We start from the raw sequence: 13,154 nt of genomic DNA on the forward strand, positions 1-13,154 counted from the left end.
ATGTCTGAGCCCAGCTACAAAATCAGGCCCGTCTCTTTAGACCCAAACCATGAGCCCAACAAAGCTCAGGCCCGGCTCTCAAAGCTCCAATCCGAGTTTTCTCCTCCATCCGTGCCTTCGACTTGCAGCAACACCATCACCTTGGCTACTGGAGACGGGTCTGCACCGGCGATACGACCTGTAGCTCGGCAACAAAGGCCAGAAGATCAGTTCCGTATCAACTCCCCATCAAACACCTTCGCTCTCCACCACTCTCTCGGCCGCCGCTTCGTCGTCTCCGCCAATCCCACATTGTCCAGCACATCCTGAAGACCAAACTTCCCCAACTACCAAAAAGGCGAGACCTTCCGCACCACCCTCGCCGACCTCTTCCCGACGGCATTTTCAACGCCGATGGAGATAACTGGAAGTTCCAGCGCCAAGTCTCCAGCCACGAGTTCAACACCAAGTCTCTGCGTAAATTTGTCGAACAGGTGGTCGACCCCGAGCTTTCCGACCGCCTTATTCCAATTCTCTCCGCCTCCGCCGCCAGCAGTTCAGTCCTGGACTTCCAAGACATTCTTCAGCGCTTCGGTTTCGACAACATCTGTCGAATTGCTTTCGGGTACGACCCGGATTGCCTCCTGCCCTCTCTGCCCGAAGCCAAATTCGCAGTGGCTTTCGACGAAGCCGTGCAAATCAGCAGCGACAGGCTCAGATTGCTGCACCCAGTATGGAAACTCAAAAGGGCTCTCGGAATCGGGTCCGAAAAGCGCCTCCGTGCCGTCGAGTCAGAAGTCCGCGAGTTCGCGAAAGCCATTGTCAGAGAAAAGAAGCGGGATCTGAGCGAGGCGAAGGTGTTGGGATCTGTAGATCTGCTCTCCCGGTTCTTGAGCTCTGGCCACACCGACGCAAAGTTCGTCACCGACATCGTCATCAGCTTCACCCTCGCAGGCCGGGACACCACATCGGCGGCTCTAACCTGGTTCTTCTGGCTTCTCTCGCAGAACCCATGTGTAGAAAACGAGATCTTGAGGCAGATCAACGAAGCGGCGTCGTCTGAGTTAGCAGCGGGAGGAGTTTTACGACGAGGTGAAGGAGATGGTGTACACCCACGCGGTGCTGTGCGAGAACATGAGGCTGTACCCACTGCAAGCCCGCCGACAACACCAACATCGCCTCCAGCCCCACCCACGTTGGCTGGCGTGGCAAATCGGACGGCGACGGCATCTCCCTCTTCGGCGCTCGCAAAATCTGGATCGACCACTGCTCCCTCTCGTTCTGCGCCGACGGACTGATCGACGCCATCACCAAGCATCTGGAAATTGGTTCCTATCGTGAGTGGTCTGAAGAACGCCGTCAGGAGTGGCTTTTATCTGAATTATGTGGCAAGCGCCTACTGTTTGGTCCTGATCTTCCAAAAACGGAAGAAATCTCTGATGTTTTGGACACATTACATGTGATATCAGAACTTCCATCTGATAACTTTGGAGCATACATCATCTCAATGGCGACTGCTCCATCTGATGTGCTCGCAGTTGAGCTCCTGCAACGTGAATGCCACGTGAAGAAACCACTAAGAGTCGTTCCACTGTTTGAGAAGCTTGCAGATCTGGAGGCTGCTCCTGCTGCTTTGTCACGGCTTTTCTCGATTGATTGGTATAGAGAGCGGATCAACGGAACGCAAGAAATCATGATTGGGTACTCAGATTCTGGTAAAGATGCAGGGCGTTTCTCTGCAGCCTGGCAGTTATACAAGGTACAGGAGGAGCTTATCAACATTGCTAAGAAATTTGGTGTGAAGCTAACTATGTTCCATGGTCATGGTGGCACTGTTGGAAGGGGAGGTGGTCCCACCCATCTTGCTATATTGTCTCAACCACCGGATACAATTCATGGTTCACTCCGTGTCACTGTCCAAGGTGAAGTCATTGAGAAGTCGTTTGGAGAGGAGCTCTTGTGTTTTAGAACACTCCAGCGTTTCACAGCTGCTACACTAGAGCATCGAATTTCTGACGAGTTTGCTTCTCAAACATTACTTGTAAATCTGCTGTCTTTTGTTTCTCGGACAATAAACTCATATTGGGGAACTCAGCAACGGATTGATCTTGCACGCTTTACTGGACTGCAATCTCGGAAGAGTGAGTCATCCTCTCACCAAATGCCAGAAATGCCCGATTCTACTAACCAAATGCCAGCACTGGATGATAAGATAGCTTCTGTAGCTGAAGCACCTGGAAAGGTTGAGACCCTGGAGGTTGGGTGAGCTGCGACACCACGTCCGACAGCTCACATGAGCTCAAGTTTGGCGATACGGTCTTTGACTCCACCATGAACAGCAACGGCTTGGCAAGTCCCTTCATGGAGGTGGATTTCGAGGGTCTTGTGGCAACGCTTGGTGGTCTGGTGGGAAGTGCCCAGGTTACAAATATGATCCCTTCCTTTGCGACGGCAGGCAGTACAGCGGCTGTGCAATGGCGGCAGTGTAAGGTAGCAATAATGCAGTGGCGGAGCAATGGTTGTGTAGTGGCAGTGGCAAAACGTCAAACGGCGGAGAACTTCAATAACCGCCGTCAAACGACTAGCCGGTCATGAAGCCTCAACTGCAGCATCTCCGTCGTCTTCATCCTTCCCTACAAATCCCTCCGCCAAGCATCCTAATTTATACAGAAAGAAATACAATTAAAAAAAAAAAAAAAAAAAAAAAAAGAAGAGGTGGTGGTGCATCTGGCACCACGTGAAAAAAAGAGGAAAGAGGAATGGTGGATCAAAGATGGGGTACAGCCCCATGGCAGATCAAAAGTTTCTGGTAATGCATGGGCACCATGTGCAAAAAAAGAAAAAAAACAAAAGAAAAAAAAAAAAAAAAATGATATGGAACTTGGTGCATCCAGCACCAAAAGAAAAAGATAATTAAAGGCAAAATATATATAAAAAAAAAAAAAAAAAAGGGATCTTTGGTGCGTCTGGCCAAAAGAAAAAGATAAAAAAAAAAACAAAAAAACAAAAGAGTATATGTACATAATATATATATATAGCCGAAAAAAAAAAAAAAAAAAAAAAAAATTGCATTGAGAGAAATAAAGTCCATTTTATTTATTTTTCTGGGAATTTTTACATAAAATTGCATTCTACATACCAAAAAAAAAAAAAAAAAAAAAAAAAAAAAAAAAAAAAAATTTACAAATGTGCAAACAAACGGGAGGGAGTCTTTATTGCTCAGGTGGTATCTCAGTACTCGGCGGAACTCCAGGAAGAAGAGGAGCCAAAGGTTGATCATTCGGAGCTTCACTACGCGGTACAGCCCCAGAAGACGAAGGCAAATGTTGTTGGAACAAACCCACAAATCTCCGATGATCAAGTAAAATCTGACCATCAGATTCCTGCATCTGGTCAATTTTCCTCTTCATGTTTGTGGCATAGTTGTGTGCGAGCTTGTGCAACTGTTTATTCTCATGTTTGAGCCCTCTGATCTCCTGTTTGAGACTCATCACTTCAGCCGCCAACGATTCAACTTGACGGGTTCGAGCAAATAGGCGTTGGGCCATGTTGGACACAGAACCCGCGCACTGCACACTAAGGGCCAGAGACTCCTTAACAGCCAACTCATCAGACCGCTTGGAAAGCAGTCTGCTATCTTTGGGAGTGACAAGGTTCCGGGCCACCACCGCAGCGGTCATATCATTCTTCATCACCGAATCCCCAACGGTAAGAGGACCAGTAGGGGATATGAAGGATGGGCGCCATATGTTGTCTGGAGAAGGCGGGACTGCCTCTTCACCAAGATTCAAGTCAAAACGACGGTCGGAGGGTCCAGACATTTTCAAAGTATTGAAGAAAGAAGAGATCGGACAAATCAAGATCTTAGAAGTGCAAGAAGGGAGTTTTCACAAGCGAAAATTCAAGTGTGCTTTGAAATGAACAGCGTGCCTCTATAAAAAATCAGCACTCGATGGGATTTCAGAGATCGAAGAGGCGAGCTCAGAATTCGAAGAGGCCATTCAAAAATCGAAGAGGCAAGCTCAGAAATCGGAGAAGCATCTTGCTTTTCCAGACGCGTCGGCACCCGTCACACGCAAACTCAGCTTTGCGAAAATCACGGGCAATTTGTCGAAGCACCGATCCCAGATATCGAAGAGGCGCCAGTCTTTTTTCAGCCACGTCATCACCCATCACACGCAAACTCAGCTTTGCGGAAATCACGGGTAATTTGTCGAAGCGCCGATCCCAGTTATCGAAGAGGCGCCATCCTTTTCTCAGCCGCGTCAACACCTGTCACATGCACACTCAGCTTGGTAAAAATCACGGGCAATTTGTCGAAGATTTTCGGTGAAGGAGAAAGCACGTGAAGTATACTGTTCAATCATCCAACGGTTGCCGACACGAGTGAAAGAATAGTACATCTACAGGTGTTAAAGAACTTCCTATAACTGTCCATCTTCACCTTCCATAGCAAAGCAGACATACAGAACCTTTCTTCATCTCTGAGAATGTCTTCCCAACGAAGCCTCTTGAGTTACCCAGTGTTCCTTATTCCTTGGGGTACCTCTGCAAGCCAATGATTCCAAAGCAAAAGTATCTCATATCACCAGGGTAGAAAGCAAGAGTATCTCATATCATGCGTTCTCCCTGTCCTTTCCTTTGTCCTTGTTCTTACCTACAAAGACAAGGATAAAGAAAACAATATGCCGGAACTTCCACTCAAACTCGGGTAAGGAACCGACTGCTTGGAACCCTTCCCTGATTGCCTACCTAGCACTGCTCTCGAGTACTCGCCTTCCACTGCTGCTGTACTTTCAAAGAAGCTGCCGCATCTGCCTGAAGAACAGATAAGGCAAGTGAAAATGATACCTTGCAGCATGTGGAGACAAGGTGCAGAAGGAACAAGCAGAGAAGAATGCGGTCTGCACGGTCAACTCAGCAGAAGGAGTCCGAACTGAGGAACTCGAGAAGCTGCCATATCTGCCTGAAGAAACAAGCAGAGAAGAATGCAGCATGCACAGCCAACTCGGCAGAAAGAGTCTGAGATGAAGAACTCGAGAAGATGCCGCATCTGCCTGAGGACGGTGAACTCGTTTTGACCCTCAAATTCTTGGGTCGACTTACTAGGCGTTGTGGGCTGCACGTGCCGATTCACCACCCTTGAATCAAATCCTTAAAGACCAAGTCACCAACTGGAAGAAGAGCCCCATCAATCTTGAAGATCATACCGTTGACCAAACTGCTCAGGTGTGAATTAGAAAGATTGAACAAAGCAACAAGTCGTCACCTTCACCTCGTGCCTGCTTGCCATGTGTTCGAGTCAGCCTTCAAGAATCAAGCCTCAACGGCCCTTGAAGAAGCTTCCAGCCAAATTCAAAATCAAGCCTCAACGGCCCTGGAAGAAATCACAAGTCCGATTCAAGATTTAAGTGTCTACCACCCTTGAATCAAAACCTAGTTCAAGAATAAGCTGTGGAAAATCAACAATTGGAGGAATCCAGAAAATCCTTCAACCCAGTTCAAGATCAAAGCTGTGGAAAGTCAACAAGCGCAACAAAATACGTGCCGATTCACCCACTACCAAAGCCAAAGATCATCTACCACATGAAGCTCCTTGTGGTCCAATTTCAACCTTCAAGATCAAGCCTCGACGACCCTTGAAGAAATTTCCAGCCCAATTCAAGATCAAGCCTCGACGGCCCTTGGATCGACATCTACAGTAAGGGACTTCAAAACGCATCTCATACACGCGACAAGCACATGTACACGACGCGACTTGAAGTGGGGGCATTTGTAGACATCGAAATTTCGGTAAATAAATGTTGACCGATAAATCAAAGTTTCAACGCTCATGTATTACATAAATTTTACACGTAGCGTGTGACTCAACGAAAATTGAAATGAGTTGGAAAAGTCATCAAATATGACACGTGTCAACACCTGGCAGAAACGACTTATTTCATCTGGGATATTATATTCAAAATTAGGCATTGGAAAATTCTATAAATACAAGCCCATTTCATTCATTTTGGGGGGACCAAAATCATTAGGCAAAAACTCTTGAAGCTCTGAAGCTCTGAAACTCCGAAGCTCTCAAGCATCCAGGTTCCCGAAGAATCAAGAAAGCGTTCTTCGTTCATCGTTCTTCCAAGATCAAGCCCGACGGCCCTTGGATCAACAATCATCCACCTTCAAGCCCAAGCCTCAACGGCCTCTTGAAGAAAGCGTTCATCGTTCATCAACTGTTCATCCTCAAGGATCAAGCCCCCAACGGCCCCTTTGGATCGACAACATCAACAAATCCGCTCATTCGCTGTTCATCAAGCCCAAGCCCCGACAACCCTTGAAGAAAGCGTTCACCGTTCATCACTGTCCTTCGAGATCAAGCCCAAAAGCCCTCGAAGATCCGTTCAAGCCCAAAAGCTCTCGAAGATCCGTTCGTCACTGTTCTTCGAGTTCAAGCCCAAAAGCCATCGGAAATCCGTTCATCACTGTTCTTCGAGATCAAGCCCAAAAGCCCTTGAAGATCCGTCAATCACCATTCTTCAAGATCAAGCCCAAAAGCCCTTGAAGATCCGTTCATCCATCAACCTTCAAGATTAAGCCCAAAAGCCCCTTGAAGAAACGCTCATCCTCAAGATCAAGCCCCAACGGCTCCTTGAAGACCCGCTCAAAATCCACCTTCAAAGATCAAGCCCACGACCCTTGAAGAACGTTCATCCTTAGATCAAGCTCAACGGCCCTTTGGATCAATCACACATCCACAAATACACACCTTACGGAGATCGAATCAGAGGATCAAATTAGAGAGAGATTGTAACCCAAAATCATCAAAACACAAATATTTGTTTGTGCACGTTGTTCTTGTCTCTTTCGTTTCAGGAATTTTCCGTGTTCACAGAGAGGTCCAACTCTCCAAACGTATAACGATAGATCTGATGTGACAGTTGAGATATATAGAAGGAAATAATTTTTGCAGTTCTATTTTCTATTTTTACAATCGTTCCGTTGTATATGTGTCAAAATTTTATTCACTTATTATTTAATAAAGGGTTGTTTTTGACATTTTGAGACCCTGTGCAAATTTATAAAAATGCTCGCTTCATTTTAAAAGATGATAATTTTGTTGTACAATATATTCATACGGAGTTAACAATTAGTATTCAAAATTAATTGAAATTAGCATCTTACTTTTATTAATTGAATAATCTCTAACAGTCATGAAAGCATAATTTTGGTTTATTCGTGAAAAAATGGAGCATGACTGAAAGAAAGATACAAAAAGACGATTGTGTTTGTGGAATAAAGCAAGGTTCTAAAGGATGCTAGATGCTAGTCGGACGGCGGGCTATGACCTAGCGCCTAGGCGGGCGCCTAGGAAGACTAGACGGATTTAAGTAAATCTATTATATTTTGTGTAAATAAGTGTCTCTTAATACTAAAAATATATATAATTACATCATAAACCACAAAATATAATGACATATATATTATGAAGTATTAGAACATAATGAAAACATGGGAACAAGCATGTAATGTCTGTTCATTTAAGTATTCAACAAGTCTCTTAAAATTTATTGAAAAAACTAAAATGCAAAATGAAAGCTATCTATTTTCTGTCTAAGTGAGTTGCAACTTAGGCGGGTCTGGACGGGCTAGGTTGGCGCCTTAACAGGTCTAAGCGCCATTTCTTAATTTTCAAACGTCTAGACATTAATCAGGGCGGTGGCCAGCCGCCTAGACGGGGATTTTTAGAATAATGGAATAAAGTAATACACAAGTTAGTTTTTATTGTTAAAGAAAAGCGGAAGAAAGTAACACACAAGTTTTGTTACTGCTAGAGAAAAGTGAAAATTAATATATTAAGTATATATAAGATTCATTTAATAAATTGTAATATGATTTTCCTTTTTAGTTAAAAAAATATTTATTAGAAAATTTATATTCATATGTAATAATTAATGTAGGGTACTGTTATCCACACATTCATTTTTACTTTTCATACACTCCTCTCAATTTTCGGTCGTCAGATCGAATGAATTGAAGAAAATCAACGGCCAAAAATTAACAAAGGTGCGTGGGAGGTAAAAATGGGTGTGTGAATAACACTATCCTTAATATATATAAGGGTCACTTAGTATTATGGTTTAGTGATATTCCTCTTCACTTGTAAGTGAGAGGTCTTGGGTTCAATTCTCGCCAAAAGCAAATTTGAACCACATTATTACTAGCCCATTGTGAAGCTTTAGCATACTTCTTCACCTCTTAATGTAGATAATATCGTTTGATCAAAAAGAAAATACACACACACACACACACACACATACACATAGGAAATCTTTAAGGAAAGGGATCCCCATTTTTTTTTTATAAAAATGGGAATTAGTTGTGGGGTCCACACTACATCGAACTATAACGATCCGAACGATCTATTTTTCAAGTTGCACCTCATAGATCATCCTTGCAAAATATTAGCCAAATTGAAAATGTTTAAGACATGTAGTTGGGTTCAAAGAAATTAACGAATACTTTGTTATATAAGAAACAATGAAATTTTATCTTGATAATTAAATAGGCAAATGGTTTCGGATTGAATTGAATTTTTGCAAGGATGATTTATGAATGAAGACTTACAAAATAGACGTTCGGATCATTAAAGTTTGATGTGAAGTGAGCCCCACACCTAATCCCCATTTAAAAAAAAAAAAAAATTCCTTTGCATAGAAGGTCTGTATAGACATTTATACATATAAGAGGATAAAAAACTTTTGGGGCCCCTAGAGTCCTATCCCACACTGCATCTTTTTCATACCCTTAACGCCTCCTTTGATTTAAGGGGTAAATCTCAGTTTATTACCCTCAAGTTTCATGGTTTTCAACATTTGGTATATGAATTTTGTTTCGTCCCAGAGTCATACCTAAAGTATTAATTTTGGGACAGTCTCATACATCTGTTAGTCTGGTGGTTAAATCAACCGTTAACTAATGATGTGGCACCCACATGGACAATGACTGGGCGCCACATGTCAATTCGTGAATAATAAAAAATTAAAAAAAAATATTCTGGGCGTTCACCCCTCCCAACCCTTCCTTCATTCTCCCTCCCTTCTCTCCTCTGCACTCACCCTTGCCTTTCCCTAATACCCACCCCGCCACCAAGCCTATTCCCCATCCCTAAAACCTAGCCCATTCCCCTTCCTCAAAGCCCCCAAAATTTCATCCCTCTTGCCCACCCAACCCTCCCTTCATTCTCTCTCTATGGTCGCCACTCATAATGCAAACTCGGATCGGAAAACCCGATCTAGCGCAAGCTCTTGTTTGAGCCTATTTTCTCCAGGAAACAGTAGAGCAGCAAAAGCACACAAACCTTCAAAAAACAAGCTTCAGTGAATATGCACAATCAAGTTTCCAAATTTTATGAAGTCATAACAAAATTAAACAATTTTTTAGCATTCTGTAACAAACCCATGAAGCCAAATCTACCAAATAAGTCCAAGAATCTTCAATTTCCCACATTTTCCCAAAAAACAAACACAAAATTGAACAATTGAGAAGTTAAAACAAAAAGGGCAAACCTTTTGAGGCCAAAAGTGACCTAGGGCAGCGATATGTAAGCCCTTAGAGGGTTGAGAGCCTCGGCAGACATGAAATGGCCATTCTTGGAATCGGATTCAAGAGCCCATTTGGAGGCTGTGTCCAGAGACGACGTCGTTTCGAAAGATTGGTGGAAGATCTTCGAGGGCAGAGAGTGCCTTAGGACCTTCGGAAGCACATCGGCTTGCGATTCGTGCTCTGTCGCGGTGGAGGAAACTTCAGACGGTGATGATGGGAGCTTCTTCTTCTGGGATACCAGGCAGCCTACTACTTGTTTTGATTCATGGAGAAAATAGGCTCTCTCTTTCTCGGCTAGTCTTCCTGCGAGAAAGCTCATTTCTTTTTGGTTTCCTAGAAAAAAGGTTGTTTTTCTAGAGAAAGGCAACAGTAGAGCAGCAGAAGCACACAAACCTTCGAACCCAAGACCAAGACACATCCTCAAACCCAAGGCCAAGAGGTGTGATGAGGAAGCACTTCACCATCAGGGTGGGAAGAGGGTTAGTGGGAACGTGGGTGGGTGAGGGGCGGGATAAGGAGGGGAATGGGTGGGTGCAGGGAAGATAAGGGAGGGCGAAGGAGGGAGGGGTGAACGGCCATAACTATTTTTTTTAATATTCACGTGGGCCCATATTGACACGTGGTGCCCATCCATTGTCCACGTGGGCGCCATGTCATCAGTTAACGGTTGATTTAATAGCCAGACTAACAGATATATGAGACTGTCCTAAAATTAACACTTTAGGTATAACTCTGGGATGAAAAAAACTTCATATATCAAATGTTGAAAACCACAAAACTTGAGAATAATAAACTGAGATTTACCCTTGATTTAATCTAACAATAGCGTGAGAAAAAAAAAGTGTGAAAATAACACTTTTCCATAATAAAAATCCAAATAGCACTAAAACAAAGGAGGAAAAAAAATAAATAAAAAAGGTAAATCTTTCACATCCATGGACAAGTAGCCTTCAAACGACTCCAACAATACAAGTCAACCTGCAGTGGTAAAAAATTGTTTCCCAAAGAGAATGCGTCACGCATACATGTTGGTAGCCTTGGAGAAAAGATAGGGAATATTTTTGCTCATATCTAGTTGTGATGACTTTATTTATAATTGTTAGATGAGCTTAAATTTTAAGATTTGTGAACTGCATAGGTACAAATTTTAAAATTTAAACTCATGATAATAAATTAATGAACATTCACAACTTAAGGATGGTGAGTAAAAATATATCCGAAAAAAATCCCAAACCAGAAAGAAAAATGGGTGTAGCGAGAGGGGACCCATTTCATGTGCAATCTAGTTCTCTTTTTTGGACAATGAGAGGTGTGAGGATGTGCAATGAATTTGATATAAAAATAATTGGGAAGTTGTCTGTAGGTCCAATGCATGGCTCAAAACCAACAACATTTTCAGAATAAGTTGGCGTTAAAGAAATGTTGTGTGGGTTAAGAATCAATGGACCGCTTTCGAAGTCTCCAGAGTTGATACAAAACTTGGCTTTTCTTTATTTCAGGTTTTCATTTTGCTTTTTCCCAATTAAAGTCGGTAGGTTTATTCAATTTCTTCAAGTCTCAGCTAATGTATACGTACCGACCATTTCTTCTTTCATTATTCACCAACTTTTTTCTTGTTTGGATAATTATTATTTTCTTCGGGATATGACAATCACATTCACCGTTTTTCTTTTTATACACAATTTTATTATTTTTGGTTATAAGAAATCAAGCAGAAATAACAAACAAGATTAAATATGAATGTATAAGATACAAAAATTGTACACGGTTATTATTTTTTTCCCTTAAATTATGAGAGGATAGACATTAGTCAATGGTATTTTTCTATACATTTCTTTAATTTTGGGTCATGTTTTATTTTGTGAATTTCTTATATATGAATTAGCTGATTGTGACCATATTACATTGACAGATGTTGCATAGATCCATAATACTTCTCATCATGTTTTTATTTTAAAAAAAAAACATGATGAGAAGTATAATAAAAAATTAAGACAAAAACAACTCCAACGTTGGCTGTTTAACACGTAAATATGAAGGAAGATGGGACATTGATAACAAGGGGAGGTTGAAATATCTTTATGAGTTTTATGGACTTCTGAAAGGGTTGTTGGCAAAGCCACCAACTTATCATTTTTTAAGGGAAAAAAAAGGTTTAACTACTAGCAACCAACCTGACATTTTTAAACATTGATATGAGTTTAATGGTTATAAGTTATAACTTGATCGAGCCAATTGATTTTTGTTAAATGTTGGCCACTTGAATTTAAGTAAAGAGGTTCACACACAGCCGACAGGCTGAGCTAACCACAGTTAATAGTATTAGCAGCTATTATAAAGAGTGAGAAATCTTGTGGGGTTGGACTAGTGAATATACTCTAAAAATAAATAACTCGAGAAATCTTTTTCATATGTTCACTAGTGTTGCATTCCTAATCAATTTGCAAGTAGTAGATTATCTCGGTGAATTACGGCCTTCTTTTCAACTCCTTGCAATTAGGCACTCTTTTCTCTTTTTTTAATGTAAATTAATGTAGAATATAACTAAAACATGTGCATTGAATATGAGTTGCCTGATGGCATGAGAGTTATGGGGTTGGACTGAAAATGTGACCAGAAACAGGGATTCGCAATTACGCATGCAAGGCTAGAAACATTGGACCCTCTCCCACTTGTTCTGCAGACTTGGTAGATAAAGAAGACTAAGGTATTAATGATGTGTAGATCAACAATAACAAAATTTTATGAGTCCGACCGTATGAATGCTAATAATATCATTGCGTTCTATTTTGTAATAAGTTTTTTTGTTAACTTTTAGTACTTCATGTATTTTTGTAGAATCTCTTTCTAAGCTTCTTATGTCTTCTTCTAGGGTTTAGTGTAATTCCCAAAAACTATTGAAATTTCAATCCAACTTTCAAAAGTTAAGAATCTAAATTGTACGTGTGCACCTTCCTCCACCAGTGAATTTCCACAAATCCCATCCAGAAAGACAAGAAAAAAAAAAGAAACCATAAATACATTTTTATGATTCGTTCTTTGAATTGTTCCATGGTTTTGCTACCTAAACCCAAAGTCCTCGGGGTTCTAATTGACCTTTTTGGAGGTAAAAGTTCGTACCCACCCAGTACTTGTATCGGATTAATGCATGCATGTTTGGTTTTTGTTGGAATGTTTGGTGCTTGTATCGGGTCCGAATCTGTTTCAATCTCTTTTGTTACTTTGTTACGTACACGTACCACCAGGTCCACCACTAATCTCCTATAAAATTAAAAAAAAAAATGGATTTAATTAATAAAAAAGTTAGGGTTTAACTTTTGTGATCAACTTGCAGTATTTGTAATGAGATTCGATGGGGACCAGGGGCGGATCTACTAAGGGACCAAGGTGGTCCCAGGACCACCCGGAAGTCAGAATAAGTGGTTGTAAAGACCTCCACGCAAGTCTGGGTGTGTGAAGGTAATGGCGGCTGGTGAAGAAGAACCAGGAGGCAGCCTGAGGAAGAAGAAGGAGAAAAATTGCTCTTTTTTTTCTTAACCCTCGACTGGACGGTGTCGTTTCATCTATTCATTTAATGAGTA

General features: G+C 41.8%; 1 protein-coding gene and 1 pseudogene across 1 annotated transcript; both read left to right on the plus strand.

The window, feature by feature from the left end:
• On the plus strand, window positions 1–1,125 carry LOC126587836 (cytochrome P450 94A2-like; annotated as a pseudogene).
• A 4-nt stretch (window positions 1,126–1,129) lies between these two features.
• On the plus strand, window positions 1,130–2,245 carry LOC126587843 (phosphoenolpyruvate carboxylase-like; the record flags this gene model as incomplete). Its single annotated transcript, XM_050252932.1, has 1 exon — window positions 1,130–2,245. A coding segment is annotated over one exon (1,116 nt), but the record flags the coding sequence as incomplete, so codon positions are not given.
• Window positions 2,246–13,154: the final 10,909 nt, after the last annotated feature.

This window comes from Malus sylvestris, chromosome 2 (genome assembly GCF_916048215.2).
Source record: "Malus sylvestris chromosome 2, drMalSylv7.2, whole genome shotgun sequence".
NCBI classification, from domain to species: domain Eukaryota; kingdom Viridiplantae; phylum Streptophyta; class Magnoliopsida; order Rosales; family Rosaceae; genus Malus; species Malus sylvestris.